We start from the raw sequence: 25,562 nt of genomic DNA on the forward strand, positions 1-25,562 counted from the left end.
AATCCCATGGTTCAATTCTGGGACAGGCCAGCAGGGTGTCGCTGCCAATGCCTTGATTACATGTTTGCCTTGGCAATTGCCGGACGCCTGAATATCGCTCCCACCCCCTATTTCCTCTCAAAGTTGCCCAGTCTCTATCTTGAACCACAAGCATCTGGTTGGAGAAAGAACTACAGCTGCATGTTTGCCGAAGGCGTGCGACTCGGCTGTCCTCTCAAGTGTGCCGAGGAGCCCTTGAACAGGCTCTGCCAGATGAAAGCCTCGCTCAGTAACAGCTCAATGTCCTTCTCCGTCCAAGACTTTGTTGGCAAGCTTTGCAAAAACATCATTATTTCCTGGAAATCCATCTTGACGAGCTTATCCGACCACTTGACCAAGAAAGCCGCGCACACGTATAAGTGAAACTCCGAAAAGCCTTGTTCTTCGGCCTGTAAATGGTTAGATCGATGCCACTAACATGATACTGATGATTGTTCTCACCAAGTACGTGTCCCACATCCTTATCGTATTCCTCACACTTATCTCTCTCATTAAGAGACAGTTCATCCATCGGAAACTGAATTGTATGAACTCGACGTGCTCCTTTTCAAGGTGCTTCGCCAGCCCTGCATCAATCCTTGCAGTGAGATCGCGGAGGGCGGCAACCTGCCTCTGGATACCTGGCTGAGCCACAATGTAGTGGTCTTGTATACCGTCAAGTAGCTTTGTCAAACACCAGAACGAATCTGCTTCTACAGCGTCGAGAACCGATTTTGGCAGTTGACCAGGGTCCATGCCCGATTCAATATCGGCGTCTGCGACATATGTGCTCAAAAACACCTGCCAAAAAGGCGTTACCAAGTCATTGATGCCCTGGACGTAGCCGCTGGCGGGGTGCCGCACTGCCCAGAGGTAGAGTATTCGTTCCAGAGATCTTTGAGTCGCTTCGTACGAGTAAAGTTCGATGTGAGGGTTCGTTCTTGGAACGTCGATACTGATCTGGTGCCAGATTGCCTCATCTAGTCCTCTCGCTTTCCCGGGTGCCGTGGTGGTAGTGCCGCTTCCCCCACTGCTACCGCGGTCAAAGGCCTGCCGAACGCCATCGAGATACTCCTTTCGTTTCCTCTCTAGAGTCGCGACTCTCCTCTCGCTGTTCGTCGGTAGGTAACTTAGTAGGAGTTGCCATGTCATAGCACGAACCTCCTGGGGGATACCGGACCAAGCTAGTTGCCGAAGGTCCTGCAGCGGTATCGTCGACGCCTGCAAGAGCTTCTTGAACTTGTTGATACGAGTAATTCGTGAATTTGCAGCGTCAATCTCTTTTGGCGTTGCGTCGTCGGGTATAACTGGATGGTCAATTAGGTGCAATGCGTTCGCCGGGTCTGTCGCAGTCAGCACGGTCCATTCCAACATCACGCGACATCGCTTACCCCTCAAAATTTCTTTATATTGTGGCCGCAATATCTTCCCTTCGCTCTTTTTCGGCATGGGATAGGTTGGCGCAGGCCTTTCAATGGCGATGTCTGCACTATTCGAGTATCTTCTTGTGTGTAACCCTAAACCGAACGAGTCGTTCAAAGGTGATAGACCGCCGTTTGGGTCTGACCTGTTTTGCGCAGCTTTCTTGCGCGTTCGTCGCTTCATGTTGGACAGGCTTGGCAAGCCAAAGTCATCGCCGTCATCATCCTCGTACCCCATCATGTCTTCCTCGTCCTCGTCGGCTTTCCAGTCATCGTTGGTGTTGGAAAGGAAATTGATGTAACTTTTAATCGGAGGAGACGACAAGCCCGACTGTGGGCGCGAAGGGGGAGAGGCATCGCTAGGCCGGCCCTTAGCGGAGTGTGAGGAAGGAGGTGTTTTCGGTCTGGAGGAGGAACTGGATAGGTTGCTGATTCCAAGTTAGCCGGAAGTGCTGGTACGACTCTCCACGATGGTAAGGGTTCGCACAGTGAATCAAACTTGAGGATATCGGCATGAGAGTAGGCTGCTCCGACAACCAGGTTTGGGTCGCGACCGGTTCTCTTCGATGCGTTCTCGCGTGGGGGCGGCTTCCAAAACGGCGATGCAGAACTACCCCAAGTCAGTTCCGAACTGCGTCGGCGATGCTGCCAAGGCAACGTACTCTGAGCGGTCTGCGCCATCAATAACATGTCAAAGTTAGCCAAGAATTTCCGAGCTTAGTCTCATGAGCCGAGGCTATGCAGCAACGAGCAGCGCGCGTTAAAGAGGTATGACGAAACCCACCGACTTGGACCATTTCCTGCTGCTGCGGGGCAATTAGCATGCGGTGACAGACCCTGGCAGGGGTTTGGGAGAGCATACCTGTTGCGAGGGTTTCTTCCCGCTCCCTGAAGAAGAGAACATGGTGATGCTTCTCTATTGAGGCCGTGTCATTGTGTGTCTTGGTGTTGAGATGCGCCAGACGAGTCGCTTGAGCTCCGAACAAGTGACCAGTGGCCGGACCCTTGCCTCACATTAGTGTACCGCACGCCGCTTTGAGCAGCAGTTGAAGTGGAGTGGGGGGAGGAGGTCACTGTGGCTGATGGATGCGGTTTCAACTGCGTCGTTGTGGCGGCCGAGGTGCAAGTCCAAATGGTAAGTAGCGCAGATGCTTCTTCTAGCCTATTGACCGGCTTGGAAGGAATCTGGGGAACCCCAAACAAACAACGAGAAACTGTTTCTCTAGAGAGTAACTTTTGCAGAGGATGTCCTCAATTATTTTTCAATGGTAGGTCTAAACATTGCGGTACCTTGCATGAACGGATACTGATACCAAACTCTCCCAATCTCATTCCCTTACATACCTGACCGCAACAAGCCAGTTCTGTTGTCCGGTCACGTGAGGCTACAGTCGAGTACGATACCGACCTTGCGGAGTTGGCGCTTCCCAACACATATTGCAGAGCGTGCACGAGCTTTGCCGATGCTTGGACCTTTTCCCTCCTACCCCCAGTTATTGTAGCTCTGATTGGATTGAGCACGCCCATTGGCTCCGCCACAGTCTTAGCTCCACCTTCCTCCTCTTTCACTCAGGCTCTTGCCTAAGAAATATCCAAACAAGCGCTGCTGTGTACACGACCACCTTGTCCCATCAACTTCTCCGCAACAACACAATACGTTCTTTACTTTCCATTTCCTTTCTCTGCATGCTTCGCCTGCAGCGACTTGCCCATCAGCACATCCTCGACAATTATTGAGCACTCGCCAGGATGACCGAGCCCGAGAACTTCGAGGAAGACCTCTTCGCTGATCTGTCAGTAACTACAAGTGTCGTCCGCTACCATCAAGATTTGCTGATACGTGCCACAGCTACGACGATGATACTCCAGCGAAGCCAGCTGCCGCCCAGCAACCCGCGCCAGTGCCCGCACCCGCCCCAGTCGCTGTCCCTCAACAGAGCGTCGAGACGCACGCCGAACCACCTCCCCAGGCTGAACCGGATTATGGCGGCGGTGGTGGCGATGACCAAATGAGGTACGAAGAGGAGGATGACGATGATGAAGTAGACTTCAATCTCGGAGGTGATGGCGGCGGCGGCGGCGGCGGTGGAAGCACCGGTTATGCGCCACCCGCAAATGGGTTTGCCGGCAACAAGCAGGAAGAACCCACGTACTCGACAAGCACGGCCAAGAACCCGAGCGCCAAGGAAGACGGGTAAGTTTTATTTGCCAACTATGTGATTCTTGCACTTGCTACACAAACCATCCCCCACGCACCCACAGTTGGGACGCACTTGTCGACTGGATTAACCTGCAGCACTTTTGCTGCGGTCTGAGGGAACTCGGGCATCAGTGGCCCCATGGTATCTCGTATCGGGCCTGCTTGGTCTAGGGGACTTGGATGGACAAGAGAGGGCATCGACACAAGACGTCGGTCAGCCGCGTCTTGGGAAACATTCTTCAGGGCCATCAAGCAGGCCAAGGAAAATTTCAGAGAAGACATGAGAAGCTTGAAGAAAAGCAAGAAAGAGAAGCCATAAAGAGGTACCGCGAAAAAGTCAGCTGGAAAAGCAGCCTGAGATCACCGAGATATGCCGACGATAGTCAGTCAGTCATCAGTCAGTCAGATCAGGAGCACCCTCGTGCGCCTTCTATAGCCCAGTCGCAGAGAGAATATCCTGCGGTCTTTGGCTGCTGTAGCAAGATTAGCAGCGGATAGCGCTCGAAGCTAGAGCTAGCAGAGACTTGACGATAGCAAAAGACACGAAACATTCGACAATGACCAGGCTATCCGCTCCGCAATTCTCCCCAGACGTGAGAGAGTTTTTGTGGCTGGCTAGCGCTGCTCGTCCTCAACAATCACTGTGGCTGCGGCTGGAATCTGAAATCTTTGGCCTTTCCACGAAGGTGCCGATGCTGAACGAAACCATCCCATGCACGTCAGTTTGATGATTCTTCAACAAATTACCGTCTGAATCTGCTGTTGGCCACAAGGAGGTACCCGTCAAGAAGCAAGAAGCATGTTATATCGGGCTTCAATCAAAATTCCACAATATCAACGCCAGGAAATGCGATCTCAGGCTATCACAAGCCAGTCAGCCTGTTTTTTGAAGAGGGGGAAAATGTGAAGGCAGCTAGCTCATCGCCATTCGAAAGACGACTCAGCCAACTCATGGTCTCAAGGATGCCTCCTCTGTTGCAGCCATACGACGGGAACTCTCATTGGCCACTAGCCCATGCTACGATCTGTGGAAAATGCTTCCTAGAACCAGACCACGAGCACACTCACTCGCGCAATGATTTCCTTGTTTTCGGAACTTGCGATACTTGGTTGATTCACTGACTAATCATTACGTGTCTGCAGCAAGATGTTTATTGGTGGCCTCAACTGGGAGACGACTGATCGTAAGTCTTCGCTGTGTCCGTTACCATCGTACAATTTTCTAATAGCGGCCAGAATCTCTGAGGGAGTACTTCTCTCAGTTCGGAGAGGTTGTCGAATGCACCGTCATGAGAGACAGCAGCACCGGACGATCAAGGGGCTTTGGCTTCCTGACGTTTAAGGACGCCAAGACAGTGAACATTGTTATGGTCAAGGAACACTTTTTGGATGGCAAGATCGTAAGATATCACTGAGCCGACTGCAATCCGACTTGGTCGCTAATATCTCCCAGATTGACCCCAAGCGAGCGATTCCTCGCGATGAGCAGGAAAAGACCAGCAAGATCTTCGTCGGTGGTGTCAGTCAAGATACGACCGATCAAGAGTTCAAGGACTATTTTGCCCAGTTCGGCCGCGTGGTCGACGCAACCCTGATGATGGATAAGGACACCGGTCGCCCTCGCGGTTTCGGTTTCGTCACTTTCGAAAGCGAGGCTGGCGTCGATGCATGCCTCAGTACTAGTCTGGAGATTCACGGCAAGCCAATTGAGGTCAAGAAGGCTCAGCCTCGTGGCAATCTTCGCGAAGAAGAAGAAGCCGCACGACGCGGAGGGAAGTTCAGGAAGGGTGAAGACGGTGCTCAGGGTGGACAAGGCGGAATGGGAGGCGGCCAGATGGGTGCCGCAGGTGGCATGACGCCGCAAGTCATGGCACAGTACTTCCAACGCATGCAGCAGTATTTCGCCATGATGCAGCAACAGATGGCTATGAGCCGAGGCATGGGCCCCATGAACCCGGCGATGATGCAGCAGATGATGCAGATGCAGCAGATGCAGCAGATGCAGAACCAGATGATGGGTCGCGGTGGAGGCGGCAACGGACAACAAGGCATGATGCAGCAGATGACGCCTCAAATGATGCAACAGATGCAGCAGATGCAACAACAGATGCAGCAGCAGATGGGCCAACAGGGCGGCCCCCCTTCTGGACCTAGTGGCAGCTTCAGTCCCCAGCAGCAGATGTTCGACCCGTCTCAAGGAGGCCCGCAGCCGCCACAGCAGCCCGGCGGCGGACAAGGACCGCGCCGGGGAGGCAGCAGCGGCGGTGGAGGTGCTCCCCGCGACCAGTATAATCAGGCTGGTGCATATGCCATGGGCGGCGGTGGCGGTGCTCCGACATCTTGGGAGGGCATGTACGACGACGTTCCCCAACCGAACCAGGGCGGCCGGGGAGGTTTCAGAGGCGGTCACCGCGGTGGCTCTCACAGCGGTGGCTCCCACCAGGGATCACCCGATCCAGCGCATGCCCCGCCTGCTAACGCTCCTACAGGACCCAAGAACGCGGGCAGACCCGGCGCTAACTACCGCGGTGGCGGACGGAGCAGCAACCGGGGATTCCACCCTTACCAGCGTTAGGAGTCTTTGCTGGCGGCCGAAGAGGCCCTTTCTGGCATTGGAAACGGAAGCAATACCGACTATCACAAGGACAGACCGATGTTGATGCGCCATGTCTCGCTAAAAGAGAGCTATTCGAGTTTGAGGGTTCGTTGAGATTCAAAGAGACGAAATGGGCGCTGGGAAGAAACTGCATATACGGAACGAGGTCTCGCATTTTCTCTGAGACAGAGAAATTGGGACTGGAACCGGGGTACGGCTTGGGTTCGGCAGATCTGCTTATTGCTCTCGCGAAGTTTCTCATCTTTCCTTTACACATCATTTTTCTTGGGAAGTTTGTATTATACTCCAAAAAGGAGAGGAAAAAATCAACCACTAATCAGCGAACTACTAAACTTTTTTACTTGTTCATGTGAAACTCGGAAGTGTGAACCTGACATCGCTATGTAAAATAAAAAAAACTTGGGCAAGTCCATGCCAACATGATGAGAAGAAGAATATGTAGACGTTTCGAGTATTCAAGTCGGTCTACCAGAGTCGGCTTGAGGAAAGCCTTGCCCGGGCTTGGCCTTCCGAACCTGGCCCGCAGCTGAAGTTGAACCCGCCAGCCTTTCGGGCGGCAAACCGAGAGCTTTGGGTCAAGTTAATCCATGCGAGTTGGATATACTCGCATGTCGATGCCCTGCTATATCTATCCCAAGAATCTCTGTAGTAAACATGGCTGATAACCTTGGGTTTGGTCTAATTCTTTCTCTCTATTCTTCAACACATTGCTGCCACCCCACACCTGCGGCATCTCCACTTGTTGAATGGGACTTCTTCAATCCCGGACCTTACTCATGGGCCGATGGGCGCCTAGAACAACAAATAGGCTATTCGAAGTAACCGCCCGAGGCAATCGTACTTTTGGAGAGTTGGCCAAAGACCGAAGTTAAGTTAGCATGCAATTCAACACCTGTAACGTTTCGAGACGTCCATTTCTCTAGAACGCCGGATAACCACCGAGACTTCTCCATGTTAAGTCAAGTGCCCATCGCGGCTATCGCACATATTCCGACTCGGTCATTCCGGGGGATAATTTATCAAAACCCCACGTACGATGGATGGGCTCAGATAGGAAAGCAAGAACCGAAGAAAAGGGCGCGCCGGGGAGGACTTGAAAAAATCAAAACATGACATGCCCCCCAAACGTCCAACTAAGCAACGCATGTGATTTCTAATCAACCCCTCGGTTCCTCTACCCCTCCATCATCCATCGTCGGCGCAACGACGCAAAAAAGTCTCACAACGCTAGAGAACGAAAAAAAAAAAAAAAAAAACTGACAAACCACCCCACCAAAGCCGCAAAACAACTGGACATTGCTCGCGCCCTTCCGCAGCGCTTTTACCATACCTTATTTTCCCGAAGGCCAAAATTCCAGACCATAACCCTTTTCTTCACTTTCCCACCCTCCACCACCCAATCCCATTCTCCTCTTTTCCAATTTTGTTGACGTGATTTGAAGAGACCTGTCTATGATTGGGTGCTTAACCGCAGTTACGGATACTCTTTTGGGCAACTCAGACCAACCCCGCCGCCTATCGGGCTGAGCCGCAATCTACCTACCTTAACTTGCCTGCGCCTACGACCCAAGTTGACCACCAACCACCTTACCAATTGGACTATCCGTACAGAAAGACCAGGGCTTCCCATTCGGCTGCCGAGACCATTGCGCAATCGCAAGAGAGAAAACAACCATTGAAGAAAATACGTTCCCACCCTTTACGAAGCGCCGCCATCCCACTTCGAACGAATCCGCCTTGTTTTCCGCCCTGGACCCTTGCATCGTGAGCCTGCCAGGAAAAAAAAACGACAATCAGCCTGGTCTGACGTCTTATCAGAAAACCAACCCCTCCATACCGGGCAACGTCTCTGTCTCAACACCTGTAGAGCCGTAGAGAGTGGTTTTACAGTAAATGCTCTCCGGCTGATATTACACCAACTACTCTAATATCGCACTTTTTTTCTTTTTTAATATCGCACTTTGCCATCCGCGGGCGCGCGGAATTTCCTACTTTTTCTCGGGCCGTTTTATTTCATAACTCCGTCATCGTCCAAAACGCCGATCACCGGCCAAACCCGGCCGTAGCCGCACCTCCTCCCAAAACAACAACTACGAGCAAAGCCGCAGACATATCGACGAAACCATGGGTCTCCTGCAAGTTCCTACCTCCCACACACTCCCAATTCTCAGTCCATGTAGTCCACAGCGCAAAGTTGCTAACACTTCCAATGTAGAGCACTAGGAACCCCTCTCGACTGGCCAGAGGCCAAGAAGAGTGCTGACCAGGTCCGTGAGTGGGGTATCAAGGTTCGAGCGCCTCTTTCTCTCGCTATGAAACGACCTCACTCGAGGCTGTCGTTGGTCCTCCGGGGTCATGAAAGTGTTGCTGATCTGAGTCTTTTCGGGTGAAATTAGCAACTCCTAGAGATATGGAATAAGGCCAAGAGCAAAGAGCGCGATGCTATGCTCTGGGGAGATGAGGTATGTGGAAACTGTTGTGAGATACAATGCTCTGTCCTCACCCCGGGAGGACTGACGTATCGTCCTCTCATGGCATCGTTCATTCTTTCATGGCAAGAGACGAGAGCCCGAAGGCTGACGATGTTCACTAAAGGTCGAGTACTTGGTTGTGACCTACTCAAAGGATGAGCCCAAGGTCCGTCTGTCTCTCAGACAAGCCGAGATTCTCACGGCACTCGCCGAGAGCCCGGATCTCGCAAAGGAGGGAGGCTGCGTACCAGAGCTCCAGGAAGTCGCCAGGGAACAGTCGTACGTTCCCTGTCTATTCCCCCCTATTCTCATCCACCAACGTGCCGCGATCCATCACGCAGATCAAAGAGGACAGATTAATCAAATGCCTTGCCATGGTGAAGCTAACCCCAAACACACAGATCGGTAACCCTCCCCGTCTTCCACCCGGAATTCGGCCGCTTCATGCTCGAAGCCACCCCCGGCAAACCCTGGGGCATCGGCTTCAAGGAACTCCTCGACGTCGAACCCGACATGAAGCTCCGCCGCAAGATTGCAAAGGACCACATGCACAGCAACGAGTACCCCATCACTCTCACAACCTTTCCCCGCATCGGCTGCCCGGGCGACTTCACGGAACCCTACTACCCGCCCTCAGGCCCCAAACTCCGCTCCCAGTTCGTCCCCGACGAGATCGCCAACCCGCATATCCGCTTCCCCACCCTCGCCGCCAACATCCGCTGGCGCCGCGGCCGCAAAGTCCAGGTCAACGTCCCTGTCTTCCACGACACCAACACGCCCAACCCCTGGAAGGATCCCACCGTCGACCACGACCTCCACAACTGGCCCGAGGACGACGACGTCCGCAACGGCGCCGCGCCGGATAACTACATCCATATGGACGCCATGGCGTTCGGCATGGGCAGCTGCTGTCTGCAAATCACCTTCCAGGCCAAGAACATCACCGAGGGCCGCAAGATGTACGACCAGCTCAGCCCGCTGGGGCCCATCATGCTCGCCCTGACGGCTGCCACGCCCGTGTATAAGGGGTTCCTGGCCAACACCGATGTGAGGTGGAACCAAATCAGCCGGGCCGTGGACTGCAGAACCCCTGAGGAACTGGGAGAAAAGGTAAGATATCACAGACAGGCACAAGCTGGACAACTCAACTCGCACACACTTTCCTCACTTTCACTCCCTCTTCTCATCTCACACCACGACTACCTGTACATATATAAGCACATATCAAGACATCCTCATGTAAAGAAAAGCTAACACCACCACATCAGCCCCTTCAAAACGACCGCTGGCGTATCCCCAAATCCCGCTACGCCTCAAACTCAACCTACATCTCCACAGACCCGCGCCTCCGCCGGGAATACCTCGACCCGAACCTCGTCATCGACACCGCCATCAAATCCAAACTCATGGACGGTGGCATGGACGACCGCCTCGCCACCCACTTTGCTCACCTCTTCATCCGCGACCCCATCGTCGTCTTCCAAGAAGACCTCCAGGAGCTCGACCTCTCCAAGACGGACCACTTTGAGAACCTCCAGTCCACAAACTGGCAGCACATGCGCTTCAAACCCCCTCCCGCCGACAATTCCATCGGCTGGCGCGTCGAGTTCCGCCCCATGGAGATCCAGCTCACCGATTTCGAGAACGCGGCGTTCAGCGTCTTCATGGTCCTCGTCACTCGCGCCATCCTCTCATTCGACCTCAACTTCTACATCCCCATCACCAAAGTCGACGAAAACATGGAGCGTGCACACGCCGTCGACGCAGTCCTCAAGGAGAAGTTCTTCTTCCGCAGGAACCCTTTCCCCAGCCGCCAAGTCCGCGTCAACAACTTCACCCAGGGTCAGAACGGCGAAGACAGCAGCACCTCGAGACCAGGCTCCCGCCCAGGCTCAGCAGTCCCCAGCCGGCCCCCAACCCCCGTCGGCCCCGTCGAAGACGAATACGCCGAAATGACAGTCAACGACATCATCAACGGCAGCCACCCGGACACCATGTCCTCCTCCGACCCGGACGGCGTCGCATTCCCAGGCCTGATCCCCCTAGTAGAATCCTACCTCGACAGCGTAAACGTCGATGTCCAAACCCGCTGCGAACTCGACACCTACCTCCGCCTCATCAGCCAGCGCGCCTCGGGCCAGCTCGACACCGCCGCCCGCTGGCTCCGCAACCTCGTCGACGTCCACCCGGACTACGCGCACGACAGCGTCGTGTCCGAGGAGGTGCAAAAGGATATCATTGCCGCCGTCGTCGCCATTGGCGAGCGCGAGACGGCCGGGGCTGGGTTTGCGGGGTTGGATATTCACGGCCTGCCGAAGTTGCTCGGGAATTTCCGCCGGGGCTGCGGCGGCGAACAGCAGCAACCGGAGGTCTCCGCGAGGAAGAGGAAGCATTCTGAACAGGCATAGACGCCGTAACCGTACGTCAGGTACGTAGGGCGATTTAACTACTAGTGCTACGGAGACATAGAGACATCATCACGACCGAGGCACTGGGTCACTAAAAAGCAAAGAGTAGGAAGGCGAGAACCCGTAGGTCAAGGGGTGAAGGAAGAGAATAGGGCGACAGGGTCTCAAACGCCATTAGCCACATGAAAGCTCGCATTCGGCAACGCTTAGGAAAGGATTCTCCTACACGTAATGAACTCATAGACCCAAAAGCATGCATCAAGACATCAATGACAAGTTCACTCATGATGTATTCGGTATGTCAGTAGGAAAAGGGGAGAGAGAGCGCCACGCCGACGTCAGCCGCAGGCGTGGACTCAAAAACCAACGTCAATGTCAATGTGGATTAAACCGAATCCGTAGCTGGTCGCGAACATGTCTCAATGTGATCCTACGTCGTCGATCCAAGATCCAAGCCCCAGGTGAATCTGAGGTGGTCCACGATCTTGGATCGAGTGACAGGCCACAAGTCCCCAGCCCAACGCAGGCACATCATCAGGCTGACTTACCTAGACTGAAGGCGTCAAAATTACAGCTCCCGTGAGAGCGGAAACCTGGCGCACTTCCCGTCTTTCTCCAACGGAGCAATGGTTGTCTCCTTTTTGCAAAGAGCTAGACTAGTAGGAAGCCAGGGATTCTGAAAGTAACTCAGAGCCCGTGGCGGTATTCTTCACGATCCATTGGAAAATGAAGTATCTGCGCAAACGTGTCATTACAATCCCGAGGCGTCTCGAAACTGAGACAGTCATCGGGCTTCCACATGACGAATGCACTTTTCTGTAGCCTCTTGACTCGAGGCTGTGCGGCAATTCCACTGCCCTTGGCTTCCACGCCGCATGGCAATGTTCCGGAAAGCTGGGACCGGCCGTAAGGTCATGATGGAGAAATTGGAATGGCGCATGCTGATGGAATCTCCCATTTCCAGTTTCCAGGGAAGGGATGACCCGGGAAGCCGGTAATCTGGGAAACTAGAAGGGGGGGTGGGTGTGTGGAGAGGCGTGTCGTAGACTGACTTGCTTGCTTGCCCTGTTAGCAAGCCAAACGCCAAACCCGAAAGTGAAATCGACACGGGGTGGTTCGTGTGATGTTTCTCGAGAAGGCGCGAGCCACAGCGCGCTCTAGACCAGTTGAACTGGATGAGCTTGCTGAACCGCCAGGCCGTGTCTTGGATCTCGACCATGGCGCACGCCAAACAAGTGCGATTCTGTGGCGGGAATATTTGCACCGGCAATTCGGTTTGGGGAGGATTGGCCATGGCATGCAACGAGGTCAGTTCAATGACAGGGCGCTATGGCGTTGATGATTTGGAGCCGGCTGGTTCGAAAGCGGGCGATCCCCTTTGGTTGCCCGCCCATTTCGCCGGCAAATTTGAGGTGATCTCGAGACGACATTCCTCCGTAGATGGCCAGCCACGTTGCCACTTGGGGCAGGCAGCTAGCTGTCTGTGTTTGGTTTGATATACTCTCGGCTGCCCGTTTCTCTAGATCGAACCATCCCTACCCCGTGTTGTGAGACAAAAGACATAGCACACCGGCAGCGACGTGTGCTGGCACGGTGCATCTTTCCCCAGCACAGCGTCAAGAAGCCGAAGAGAATCCAAGGGGGAGTTCGGGCATCATCTTCAAACCAGAGCCAAGCCACGACCTGTCACTTGGAGCCCTCGCGGAGAGGTCGTGTGCAACTGTGCAGTTCAGCTAGGCGATTTGAGCTCTGCCGAGTGATGTGGCAGAACTAGCGGACCGCATCGTCTAGGCTTAGAACCGCAGATCGAAGCCAGCACTACAGATAATCTGGAAGGATTCCACTGCTGTCCTTGACCCCTTACTAGATTGGAAGAGTCTCTGAGCGAATGAGACGGAGGCTGAACGGTCATGCATGGAAGTACAGTCCAGGACTTGAGAACCCAACTGTGCCTCATTTCCTTACGTTCCTATACCGATAGCGTCGCCGCCACGACATTTGATGAGGTAGGGAGAGAAGGCGGCGCTTTCACGACAGCCTTGCTTTTGGTATGGCCATGTCGCTGCGTTCGGAAAGGCCACCACTCTGACATGTCGCGTGGGAGTCGTGTGGGCAGGCTGAGGAGGGCTGGAGGTGGCAACCGCATGCGGACTTGATCGATGTGAGGCGCCATGGTTCGATTGCCGGACCATCATGACGTAGCAGGCTGGGCTGGACGTGCGATGCGAGGTCTTTACGGACCACGCTATTGACGAGACAGGAGCTAGTTTCCCGCGCACGGGATTATGAGCAATTTGGGACTGGTTCAGCAACGCGAGGCGGTGTTGCTACCACTAGCTGACTTTGAATATTCGTATTGGCTGTTGGATCGCCATGTGCTGTGGATGTTTGGCAGCGGCAGCGGGCAGGCATGGCGAACGGCCGTAGGAATGGTATTGTGGACTTGTTACGGGTCACCAAAGGTCGGCTGCGATGATGCCCACCAAGACCATTGGCGTACGGTACGAGGTCGATACACACCCAGGCCGTCAGATGTGACAAGTTGATGCTTGGAGATTGGCGAGCCGGTTGAGCGGTAGCGCGACCAGAGACGGATGGAAACGCACCCTTGCGCAGACACACGGGTGTCAGATCGTTTGATGAGATCCAACCAGATCTGGACCCGGTGACTATGCGGAATGGAGCGTGGGAAACCGGAGCAAATCGGTGGAGTAGGTGAGGGATCTCAAAGCACGGCGAAGCGAAGGGAACAGGCTCAAATCCATATAGAATCGTACGATGTCGTCCATGGAAAAGCACGAAGGTTTGAACGCCAAGTCGAATATGAGCAATGGTGGTGCCGTTTAGACAGACCAGGCAAGGTCCAAAGGCTAGAGCAGGTGGCGGCCAGGGACCTGGGCTGCAGCATGGCATTTTCTCTATCTCTATCCGGTCCCATGTGGTCCGAGTCAGCGTGTTTGAAGGGGGAGGAGGGGAGCGTTGTTCTCCTATTGTCTGCCCGTTGTCGTCGTTGTGTCCCTGTCCTACACCCAGCAGAGAGGAACGCCATCCACGGCCAGTAGCAAGGAATCCGTGGCCAGCTGGGGCCTGGCAGCTGGAAACGATAGGGGAGGGGAGTCCTGAGGTCTCATACTGTGTACATTGTGCCGCACAGCATCACCGCAGGGCGTTGAGGTACTGCGGCTGGGTATCGGTATGGATCAGGGAGAGAAAATGGCCCCGGCCCAGATCCAAGGATCTCAGTAGCATAGCTTATCTGCGTTCGGGGCTTGGGGAACCCACGTGGCGGGGAAAAGGCACGGAGCTTTGCGCCATAGCAGAGATCAACGGGCAACGGACGTTGTCTTGGTGTATGGCTTGGGCTAGACCAGGCCGGGTGACGAAGTGATTTCCCAAAATGCCTTGGTGTCAGATGGGAAAGTGCAGTGTGTAAATTAGGCGTAGATATCGCTCTGGTTGTTGGCGTTGCTTTCCATTTCCATCCTGCTCTGCAACGACTGCCGTCATTGAGATCGACCTCAGTAACTCGTCCGAGCATTTCTCAATGTCTTTGTGTTTGCCCCGAACAAGACTCCCGAGGGGTGTAAAAGAAAACGCCCTGACGTGTCCGAAGATCTCGGGCGGACGCAGACTATAAGCGGAGTGTATGGGGCCAGCGGAAGAAGCTAGAGAGATTGGATAATGACCCTGGCATTTTCGACGGATTGTAACTTGTCGTTGGGAGGAGGTGGAGGGAGGGGAGTCGGGCATGACGTTGGACACGAGAGCGAGTGAGAATGAAGCGATGGCAATGATCCTGGAATCCTAAACAGTCGGTCAGATGGTTGACAGGCACTATGCACGATACGAACCCAAAGATCGGGTCGCGCTCGCTTTGGAAAGCTCCACTGTCACCGCAGGTGAGGGGCCGATCTTGCAGTTGCGGTCGGCACAGAAAGAAAAGAGGGACCTGAGGTGGTTCTGAACTCCCAGTCTTCCAGATTGTCTGGGAACATCCAATATCACTCGTTGCTCGTTCCATGTTGGTCAGCAGGCGGGAAGAGGGTTGGCCCGGTTGGGTTGTGAGTGGAGGCGACGGACGCGGAGACAGAATGAACATGAGACTGTGACCTGACCAGGTACGGGCAATGTACCTTAACCTCTGCCTTGGGCCCAGAGTGGAGCTCAGGTTTCTCCTTCCTCGTGTTCATCGGCAGGGAAAGGGCCGCGTTATTGGACGTCATTGGTTAGGGGCAGCTCTGACCGAGGTGGAGCATAGTGCCTGATCTCGCATGGCATGGAGACTTAGTCGACAGGTACATTGCGAATACAAGCCTGCCTAAGTAGGTAGGGAAGGTCTGCAGACTTTATCGATCATCCATCAAGTGCCCGAGTGAGGAGTGAAGGAGTGGGCGACAACGTTCAATAATTCAATGGCTCACTAGTATCCGCACAGGTTGGCTGGAGACCAGGAGATCATGATGGGGCCAGCCAATCCGCAATGGGTAGATTGCTCGTCAAGACTTGGTTCCAGAACAATATTAGTTTCAGACCCTGCAATATGTAGCGGCAACATCGGCGAAGGCACACGTGTGACTCTTCCAGTAGCGAGAGAGAGAGAAAAAGTTCACAGTGTACGTAGTAGGTGCTCAAGAATGGTGCGACTTGAGGATCTGAGTCGACAAAACTTACCCCACGATCCAGCAAGCACGGGATGACCGAGCACGATTGACTAGGTGTGATGGGTCAACTATCTTACCTTGGTTTGAGCAAGCGGCAGAAGGGCAGATAATAAGGTAGGTATGTTGGGTTTGCAACAGACGTGGCGGGTAACTTGTAGGGTGGGCCCTATGAGTGAAAAGCGATGCATCGCTCGGAACCTGGAAGCCATGGCTGGAAAGGCTGGGCTGTTGCTAAAGCATGGAAGAGATGAAGCCCGCTAAGACGTTGGCGATGACGGGAGTTGGCAAAATCACGCCACACGCGAGTCGTGAGGTGCGAAAATGGGACGAACATTTCGCGGATGTACCTTAGTCTGGCAGCTGGAGAGACAGCCAGGTCAAAGACCAGGGCTGCTGTTGAAGGATGAAGTGGCATCCCAACCTTGAACCTTGGGATTTGGATCGAAGTATCCGTACGGAATTAAGGTACGAGGTAAGCACGGTAAGTTGGGTAAAGGTGAGGAAGGGACGTTCTGAGGCATTTCGCCGTGGTCCTTCCTTCGCTCCATCCTGTTGTGTTTCTCTCTTGCCGGGTGTGGTGACTTTGTGGTGTGTGTGGAAGGTGCGGAATACGTGGTAGGTGCGTGGTAGACAAAGGGCTGTGAGTGGAGGGATACCTGCCATGGGAGGATCCACCCCCGTTTTTCCCGCCCAAAGTGAATCGCAATCAAATCGACGCAAATCTGCGATCGCATCCGGGGAGCCGCCGGGGTCCGATGTGGGCCGACTATCGCCTACTTAGGTAATCTCGTCCAGGGAAGTCCCAGCCCGACCTTCTTTCCACAATCATCTCACTGTGAATTTCCGTACCTTGTGGCAGTAAGTACCGCCGCGTACCGCTCCTGTGTCTCCCAGAAACTCCCACACCCCCTCGTCCGAGGTCACATCGACCCAATCAATTAGCCCACCCGCCCAAAATAGCGCCGGGAATTTTCCACGAGCTTCCGCGATCGAGCTGCTAACCCTGTTGATCTGATTTTTTGGGGTCCATGTTCCTCAATGTTCCTCAATGTTCCTCAAATTCCTCACACACCTCAATCCCGCCGTCGCCGTCCCTTAACCACAGTATACTCCGTACGCAGTTACCAGTATCCATACATACCAGATTTTGGCTTTGACACGTCCTCACTGCTTCAGCTTCTGACCACACTCCCCCTTCGACAGAGTTCCAAGGGCTTTCGGTACGGAGTATACCCTCCAAGAACAGCGCAATTCAAACCCACACAGCCATTCTTCAATTACAATCAACCCAGACCTATCATGGAGATTGGTACGGATACCTGTCGTCGGGGCTGGTGTCTGTTTATTCCCACTCACCCACTGTCACGCCCTTCAGCAGGGACAACCATGGTTTCGGGTCGGCGCCGGCGCCATACGACAAGGTCGCTGTTTTCAGGGATGCTACCCTGATTCTCGCCAGATGTACCATCAACCTTCGGCCGGCGCACAAGGTTGTTCGTAACGGCCCATCCTCTGCTATTGTACGGAGTACAATGTACAGTACTATCGTGCATGGGAGTCCAACTCTTTCACCTGGGCATCTCAGATCACCTCCAGACGACGGATAACAGTCTATTCGCCGGCTTTGGTGGGATGAAAATAGCCCAGCCCAGTCGCAGACAAATTAAGGAATCCGAGCCGAGCCAAGCAGCGACTGCGAAATGCGTGCAGGAGTTCTTCTGCCTGCCACTCCTCGATCTGCGCCTGATCGTCACTGACAAGATCTCATATGCATGAAGGTCTCTGACCATTGATGAGCGATCACTGCGGCTACGGGCACCAAAGGAAAGGCAACGTAAAGCATACCGTAATACGACCAGGTGCGAAGTCAACTCAGCTCGTCCGACGGCAGAGGTGGGATGCCCAAGCTGCTATCACTCAATATGGTCAAGGTCTTGTTCCTTATCTTTAAACAGAACTCCGGTCTAATTGTCGGCCAGCATCTGAGCACAATCCAGCCCGGCAGATGTACTCAGATCCAGCGCAACCACCACAGGTCCACATCGACGTCCCAGATGCGCTATATCCAAGAACCGTCGTCTTGTGAGATATTGTGCTCGGGAGAAATGGCGTATGTGCTCCCATCAAGCAGCGTCTCGTGTCCCTTGGACCCCGTCATGGTCGTTGTTCCAGGGAAACCCGACCCGAGCTACGAGTTACCTACTGAGGCACGTTCGGGCTTCACCAAAACGAGACATGACGGTCTGGTCTTGTCTCATCTCGCTGCCACGCCTAGTTTGTTCTGCTCTTCTGAGCAATGCCACGCCATGCAGGACTATTCAGAATGAAACCATGAGTACAAACACAACGCTACCTGCAGATTGACAATGGCACTGGCCATATTGACCGCCTTGTTTCTCCACGACCGGAAATACTGTGTTTCCTCGTCAGCCGCCTAGTGGCCTGTCACGTCCACTTTTTATGCAAGATGGCAAGATATTCTGCCCTGCCTCAACTTCGCCCTAGGCCTTGGCTACCAAACTCAAAATGTGCGATGCAATTCCTCCAGAGATCGGCCGAGATGAGGAGCACGTCCGCAACCACATTAGCGACACAGAAAACCCCATGCAACGCGGCCCTACTCCGTATTACGCATTGGAATGACTCGAACGCCCGTTCGACGGCGCCGAGTAGTTCCCCCGCGGCTATCAGACTTCATCTTCTGTCGACAGACTTCGACCAATATCACTTTGATCGTCTCAGCCCTTCGGCATCTGTATCTGGGATCGATCATATCTCCTTCCCGGACCAACGCCCCCCTACTCAAGCGAGATTCACTCATGTCCAGCCTTCAAGCCACCGAGTCTGAAACCTTCAGCGTGGTCTCCGCGTTGTCCAAGCCAAGCCCAATGAACAAGATAGGGAAGTCGGAGGTCGGGCGCTGAACGTCAAAACCGCACAGCTTGCTCAAACGGGCCGTCTCACTCTTGGAATGCTACAGAGGAGAGTCTGCTCCCATGAGCCATGGCACTGACCTCCAGTCTGCCACGAGGTCTTGCACCGTGAGCTGGACCCTTGTCGAAGCCCACTTGGACCCATCTCGATCGTCACGAACCTGCATTGTCCTCAACATCATCACCACCCATACGGAGTACTCCCTAGACATTCTCACAGCTCACAAATCCCGTCATCAAATCCGTCTACCAGCCCCTCATCGGTCAAGATTCCAAGTTCTTTCAGATCAGCACTCCCCATGCACAGCCGGCAGCGTTGGCCTGGCCTGGACTCAACACAAAGCCACGCAACACGATGGCATCACTTGTCCCCCCTCATTATGCTCCCGTGGAGCTCGCACAGCGCGAAACAGAGATCTCGAATAGATGCAGATGCGCCTGCTTGCAAATTTTGATTCTGATGCCGTTGTACAGCCCTAAATTCTGTCAAACAATACACAGTGACAACAGCCATGCGCGGTCGGTAGCACCATGGCCGACCTTTTGCCGTGTTGTTCCCTCCTCCTCGTCTTGGAGAAGGATCAGCCGGTCCAGCCAAGGTAGCCTAGAGACGGATGACCACTTATTTGCCCACATGGATGGGCGCTTGGATTGGACCGGGAGACTATTGAAAGGGGGATGAGAAAACTCCCTCTCTTGTACCGTATCCATGCGCCGGTCCATCGATGCATGTAGGGTGCCTGGAGCTGCGGCGGAAGGGTTCGTCTGCACCGCGCGGGCGCATGGACAAGACGCAGAGACGCGCCACCTTGGGCCTTGGAGCGCCGCCATTCCTCTTCCATGCCAGACCAGCCGGCCCGGAGCCGATGTCTGCCAACGTTGTGCATGCGGTGCACACCGAGTCTCCCGTATGTCATGCACGAGCCCACTTCACGCGGGCCTTTCGTTCTCGGAACGAGATACGTTACGATGCCGCAAGCAGAAGAACATGCAACGTCCTGACGAACTTGTGCTACGGAATGCAATGCGGCCCGCTACACCACCATGCCTTTTTTTTTTCCTTCCCTTTCGTTCCGGCCGTCTTCTAATCGACGAAATACTTGGTACGGATACGCTTCTCATGCTTTCTGGGTCTCGAAAGTTCACGACATCCACCAGAATACCACCAAAACCTCCTTCAAATTTCCCAGCGTCCAGATACCGGCAAGCCCCAAACACATATTTGCCTTCCGTCAAAGTCAAAATCATTCCATGAAGACCAGGAATGTGACTCGCAACCTCGCCTCGAGGGAAATGCAACCAAAGTCCAAAACAGCTCTCGAGCCTCCCCATAAAAATCCTTTTTTGTCGAAACAAGATCCATATACCGATGGCAATCTATGTTCTGTGGCATCGGCATCCATTGCAGGACGGGACCCAACCAAAGGCACGCGGCGAAGTATTCCCCGGGGCGGTGATGGAGGAAAAATGTGACGAGTTTCTCCCCTTTCGCGCTCAGCGCGCCTAGCCGCAAGTGACGGTCAATGGCACGCACACTATGCAGAATCCTTCCAGATAGACTTTTTCTCGGTTCTCTCGAACGCCCCGTCGCAATGCCACATGGACCGCATCTCGAACCATGCCCATACTTATCCTTTCACTGCCCTCTAGAGATTGCTACGGAAACCCAGAACTTGGCATCTGGGCACGGCTGCTGCATTGAAGTTCGGCTTAGACACTGGAAGAAGGGGGAAACATTTACTTGACTAATGTGCGGAACGGAAGGTCCATGTCTCCCCGCTTGTCAGCCTTTTTTTTTTTTTTGTCGAACCTCCCTCCGGCATGATCGCAGCTATCCCGTCAGCTAGGGAACCACGACGATAAGATCCTCGTCGTCGTCCCAAGGAAGCCGAACCCTCGTCTGTACAGGGCACCATGGGGGTGGGGGGTGGGAACCCGTCAAAATATCCAACGCCCGCCGTGTGGTTGGTTTAACACATGCCAAGCGCCCCCCGGCCGAACGTAGGGGACCTTTCTGGGGACGAGGCCAAGCAGCGTTCTAATCGTCCCTGTTATTGTCAGTTCTTCTGCGGGCGGTCGATTCTTTCGAATCAACCTGGAGAATACAACACTGCGGCAGGTAGGCGGCCACAGCAGGGGATGGGTGGTCAGGCAGTTTCTTTTTTATTGCGGCGCAAGTACGGATACAGCAGAGCCCCAGCGTGAGGGGGCGAGCTATGATCCATCACCTCCGTCCACTCCCGTGCGCTAGGAGCCATGGAAAAGAACGACACGCCCCCTTCATCGCCGGGAGAAAGGCAAAGCCGCAAGGGGAAGGAAAGCAGATCGTAACGATTTACGGGAAGATGCACGAGACGAAAGGGAATTAAAGAGAAAAACAAGAAAGATGGGCCCAACGAACACATCACCAGTTGCGACAGCTCACATACCACAAAGTCAGCAGCGGCGCGCATCGCGAATTGAACAAGCCACCGCCGCCCGCCCCTTGCCCCCGAATTAAAGACTAGGGAGAGAGGAAAAGCAAAAGAAGACTTCTCTGTAGCCGCAGAGAGCAAGGCAGAGAAGGGCGTGCCTGGCCGGGGTGGTTGGAGGTTGGAGGTTCGAGGTTCGAGAGAAACAACCAAAACCTCCAAAGTCGAATGGGTGGTTTACGGGGCGCTTGTCTGTCAGTTTTATTGCTGCCACACCTCCCCCTCCTCATCTATCTCCCTGTTTTATCCGTACTTTTTTACCTTACGGCGACGTCGCTAAGATGCACCCCTCTCCTTCACCCCTCAAACCCCAACCTGCAATCGCATGGGCATAGCTCGCATTGCTCGCTCTCATGTCCTGGACATCAGAATGATGCTGTAATGCTGGTTTGTACGACGACGCACTGCACGTACAGCACCGACAACGCAGGCCCAGTGCCAGTGCCAGGCCAAGCTCGCTCCGTAAAGGTAAGTTACGGCCGATGCATCGCAGACTGCCTAATTTTATAACAACCCTTCTGATTCTTTTGTTGGAGGAGGAGGTGGTAGTGAGTTTCTGTTTCTTGTGTAATGCTGAAGTCGCAACTTTTAGTGACACGCACACACGCACACACGTACACCCCAGACTTTTCTGCATACTGCTTTTTGTTTGTTCCGTCGAATAGGCAAGGGGGAGATAACGGCGCGGGAAAAACAATGAGCTCTGGTTCTTGTACGGGACGGGTAGAGGGGAAGGATTTGACATGGCACAAGAGGATGGCAGTGGCACAGAGACCAAGCAAAGAAAAGGCAAGTTTACCCTTCATCCGCGTACGACGTCCCACGAACACCGATATGAACAAGCAGACTACCCGTCTCTGCGATCTAGGGCCCCCCCCTCTCTCACGCTACCCAAGTACAGAGCGTACAGAGTATTGTACGGATAGGCAGCTGTACCCTTTTCCCTCTGCTCTTGTTACAGCACCCATAAGGTACTGGCCACATGTTATTGCTCTTCTCTGACTCTCTCTGTGCCTCTATTCTTTGCCAACTCCATAAATGAGGGTATATTGGACCCTGCCTGCCAGCCTAACCTTGCCCACGTTGCACGCGGCGGAATCGGCGACGGTGCGACTGCACGGTATAGCTGCCGTCCATGTAGATTGATACCACGTCGTTATACATCGCGATAGTGCATGTACGGATAGATAGACACAGCCCTGCTCCCCTTCGTCCAGCCCCCCCTTCCCCTCTTCTCCAATTTCCCTTTGTGTCACCAGAAATCACGAAATGGGTTGGTTTAGATTTTTTTTCATTTGAGATCAGTTTTACGGAGTACTGTGCTCCCGAAAGAAAAAAAATCAGCGATATGCGGTCGCCTTACCAGTGCCTTGCCACCTTGCGCTTTCCGCCTTGCGAAGTCCATCTAATCAGACATCTTTTAATACGCACCCTGGAAAGGAAATATACATGATATGATGTTCTACCTCTACCTAAAGCCCCCCTCGCCTACAGGTAGGTGACTAAACCAGCGCCTACATCCCCCCGATCCGATCCGATGGGGAGGGGGCGTGTATGTCTCGAAGTTTGGTTCTTTCTCGGATCGCAACTGCTGACGACCAAACGAGTAAGCGTATACCTGCTGATACTTTTTATACAAGGTGTGTTTGTGTATTCTCGTGCAACATCGGGGGAACCAGGCATTATGCTGATGAATGGATGGAGGGGCAGTGCGGTGGGGGAGAAGAAGTCTGAAAGGTATCACATCATGTCAAATCCAGCTTTGATGCGGCGCGGGTTTGCCAAGTTTTTCCTTTGGGTTGTACAGACATCAGATCAGATCAGAAACCATGACAAGTGACACTCTTTCTTTCTCATTCTTTCTTTACTCTGCTGAGATTCAGATCCTATCCGTATCCCCCCATCCGCTTTCCCCAATTCTCTTCCCGTAACCCTTTCTTGCACACGTTCGCGAGATCACCCTGGACCTTGACCTCTTTTTATCCTTTTCGTCTCATGCGTCATCTTATGATAATAAGTTGACCCAAGAGCGTGAGATACTTCACATGGTCTACAGCATATGGGGTCTACAGTGTGTATACATGAAGCACACAAAATCTGGAAATCTCATCGGCTCCCGAGAACCGCGCGGCAACGAGCCGTGTCCCAAACCCCCGATCCATTCATCTACCCACACACCCCGTTCCTTGGATGGGAGAAAAAGCTCAAGCCCACATCACCAAACGCAAAACAGGGAGAGGCCTTGTAACCTGTGTCCCCTCCACCACTTTCTTCCTCTCTCTGGAAATGCGATCTACTTCACCTCTACCACGGCACTCGCATCTCTGGGCCCGGGAATCTTTAAGTTCCAAGGTCCATCCCTTCTCGCCTTCCCGTCTGCGAACAACAATACCTAAGCGCACATGGGCTGCCCATTTCTAAATCTGCATTACACCACCGTCCCCTACAGGGACGTTCCTTACTCCGTACGGCATACAAGTTGGAATACGCGGTTCGACGGCACTTATGCCAGAAAGAATGCCAAGGTTGCGAATGGAAAAATGAGAGTTGGATCGATCTATGTGTCCCGGTTGGGCCGGGCATCTTGAACATCCCATCCCCGTCCCATCCCAGACTTCTTTTGTCACTCTACTTTCCTCAATGTTCCACATGAAATCCTTGTGACTTGAGTATATTGGGGGAAAAGGCCCCTTGTAGTATTCGATCTGATGCTCTCTATCTGGCCACCGCGGCCTGGAGACAAAGCGGTGAATAGGAGGGACCCTGTCCACCTGAATCGAATCCGATTTCTCGGCATCAACATGCCAGTCGAGAGGAGAAGAGAAGCGGTCTGGCGATCAACAAAGGTAGAGCAAGTACCGAGAACAACAATACAAAGAGCCCAGCCTCATAAGCTCCATGAAGAATCCCCCCCGCCGCCTCGTCCCCTTCCAGACCCTGCCCTCGACTGACGCCAGGACCGAATCCGACATCTGTTTGTGGCGTTGTTCCCCGGGGCGTTCAGAGGCAAGCTGAGAGTTGTCCGGAAGGGTAGGGGAGGGGACGGTAGGTAAGGTCCTCGGCGGCCACACACACACCACGTGGGACGGGAGACCCTGACGTTGAATACCTACGTTGTCGTACCTCAGCTAGTAAAAAAGTAGTTCTGGTCACTTCTCACATCAAACATTTCGCCAGAAAATTAAACACCCCGAGATTCCCGCTCCCGCTTATCACATTTTCTACCCGTGCCTCCGAGATCGAAGAAAGGGCGAAGAAGCAAACTTGCAATCCACTAACACGCCCCCCCCCTCCTTTCCCCTTCCCCCTTCACCCCCGGTTGAAGCAGGCTCCCTTTCTTTCGATTGCTCACCGAGTTCGTTCAGTCGGTGATAACTTGCTCGTCAGGACTTGTCATGTACCTATTGCCACAAGTGAAGCAGTATACCTTACTCTATCTCTTGCAACCCTGAGATTCGCTTACGATGATGGATGATTCAGATCTCCCTCCACTTGAGTCTGACTCCTCGCGCTTATTATTCATGTTATGCATGTCATGTTGGGAGCAAAATGTGGAAACCAGGTTTTTTGAAACTTCAAGTCTCGATTATTCATCAGATTTCTTGAATCCGGCTGGGAAAGGGTAGGACACAACTGAGCCGCCCTCCTAGCTTCCTTTTCCGCCGTCCCTAACCTGCCGCCGCCGTTGCCCTCCTCCCGTGGTATCTCGCCTTGTAAGGCTACTCGTACAATTAAAAATCAGCTAAAACTGTGTGGTTGTTGTTGTGTGTGCCCTCGCATGATCCGTGGCATGAAAGGGATTCCCCATCCCGATTCCCAGGAATATGTGTAACAACAGTGGATAAAATGCCAAGGTTGCACTGCACGACCTTGCGCCCAAATCGGACAATAAAAAAGAATAAAGAAAAGGTTCCCCATTTTGTTTCCTTCAAAAAGCTACGACTCCGACATCGTCGTCTACTTCTCATCCCAAGACGACTGATCGATATGCTTCACGTCCTCCCGACGTGCTTCTTTTGCTTGTTCCTCACCGGGAAAACACCATCTCTTCTGCCAGTCACAGTAAGGAAAATGAGGAAGGAAAAAAAATAAGCCGTTGTTGCTTGCTGTGGTAACGATCGACTGTCGGGTCTGCGGTTGCTCGCTCCAAAGGCGTGTCTTGTGGCGCCCGATTCGTATGGCGCCTCATTTTGTCTAAAAAGCCGATGTTTCGCTTCCCTTTGCAGGAAGAGTGGGCGAAACAAGATAAGAAAAATATCGAGATCAAATGTAGTGAACGCCGCCAGATGAATGCCTAGGTCCTTGGTGCCCGTCCGATGAATATGTTGAAGAGCAGGATATATACAATCAAGATGAAGTCGA

The 25,562-nt window shown here is 53.5% G+C and overlaps 5 protein-coding genes across 5 annotated transcripts; 3 read left to right on the forward strand and 2 right to left on the reverse strand.

Annotated features, from left to right (window-relative positions):
* Window positions 1–170: 170 nt before the first annotated feature.
* BDP55DRAFT_722815 (GTPase-activating protein gyp1) lies at window positions 171–2,343 on the reverse strand (the record flags this gene model as incomplete). Its single annotated transcript, XM_060578654.1, has 7 exons — window positions 171–428; window positions 481–1,361; window positions 1,410–1,867; window positions 1,927–2,049; window positions 2,102–2,111; window positions 2,224–2,245; window positions 2,302–2,343. 7 exons carry the CDS (start codon window positions 2,341–2,343, stop codon window positions 171–173), a joined length of 1,794 nt encoding a protein of 597 aa, XP_060436005.1.
* An 845-nt stretch (window positions 2,344–3,188) lies between these two features.
* BDP55DRAFT_625848 (uncharacterized protein) lies at window positions 3,189–3,754 on the forward strand (the record flags this gene model as incomplete). Its single annotated transcript, XM_060571543.1, has 3 exons — window positions 3,189–3,232; window positions 3,289–3,633; window positions 3,736–3,754. 3 exons carry the CDS (start codon window positions 3,189–3,191, stop codon window positions 3,752–3,754), a joined length of 408 nt encoding a protein of 135 aa, XP_060436006.1.
* A 1,032-nt stretch (window positions 3,755–4,786) lies between these two features.
* BDP55DRAFT_539863 (uncharacterized protein) lies at window positions 4,787–6,214 on the forward strand (the record flags this gene model as incomplete). Its single annotated transcript, XM_060568067.1, has 3 exons — window positions 4,787–4,823; window positions 4,876–5,039; window positions 5,093–6,214. The coding sequence occupies 3 exons, from the start codon at window positions 4,787–4,789 to the stop codon at window positions 6,212–6,214; spliced, it is 1,323 nt and encodes a 440-aa protein (XP_060436007.1).
* A 2,166-nt stretch (window positions 6,215–8,380) lies between these two features.
* BDP55DRAFT_689383 (glutamate-cysteine ligase) lies at window positions 8,381–11,135 on the forward strand (the record flags this gene model as incomplete). Its single annotated transcript, XM_060576732.1, has 5 exons — window positions 8,381–8,467; window positions 8,653–8,718; window positions 8,852–9,006; window positions 9,129–9,837; window positions 9,996–11,135. 5 exons carry the CDS (start codon window positions 8,381–8,383, stop codon window positions 11,133–11,135), a joined length of 2,157 nt encoding a protein of 718 aa, XP_060436008.1.
* A 784-nt stretch (window positions 11,136–11,919) lies between these two features.
* BDP55DRAFT_625851 (uncharacterized protein) lies at window positions 11,920–12,429 on the reverse strand (the record flags this gene model as incomplete). The annotated part of the gene is made up of 1 exon (XM_060571544.1): window positions 11,920–12,429. The coding sequence occupies one exon, from the start codon at window positions 12,427–12,429 to the stop codon at window positions 11,920–11,922; it is 510 nt and encodes a 169-aa protein (XP_060436009.1).
* Between the last annotated feature and the right edge of the window lie 13,133 nt (window positions 12,430–25,562).

Source organism: Colletotrichum godetiae (assembly GCF_030913485.1).
Source record: "Colletotrichum godetiae strain CBS 193.32 chromosome Unknown BDP55scaffold_2, whole genome shotgun sequence".
Lineage (NCBI taxonomy): Eukaryota > Fungi > Ascomycota > Sordariomycetes > Glomerellales > Glomerellaceae > Colletotrichum > Colletotrichum godetiae.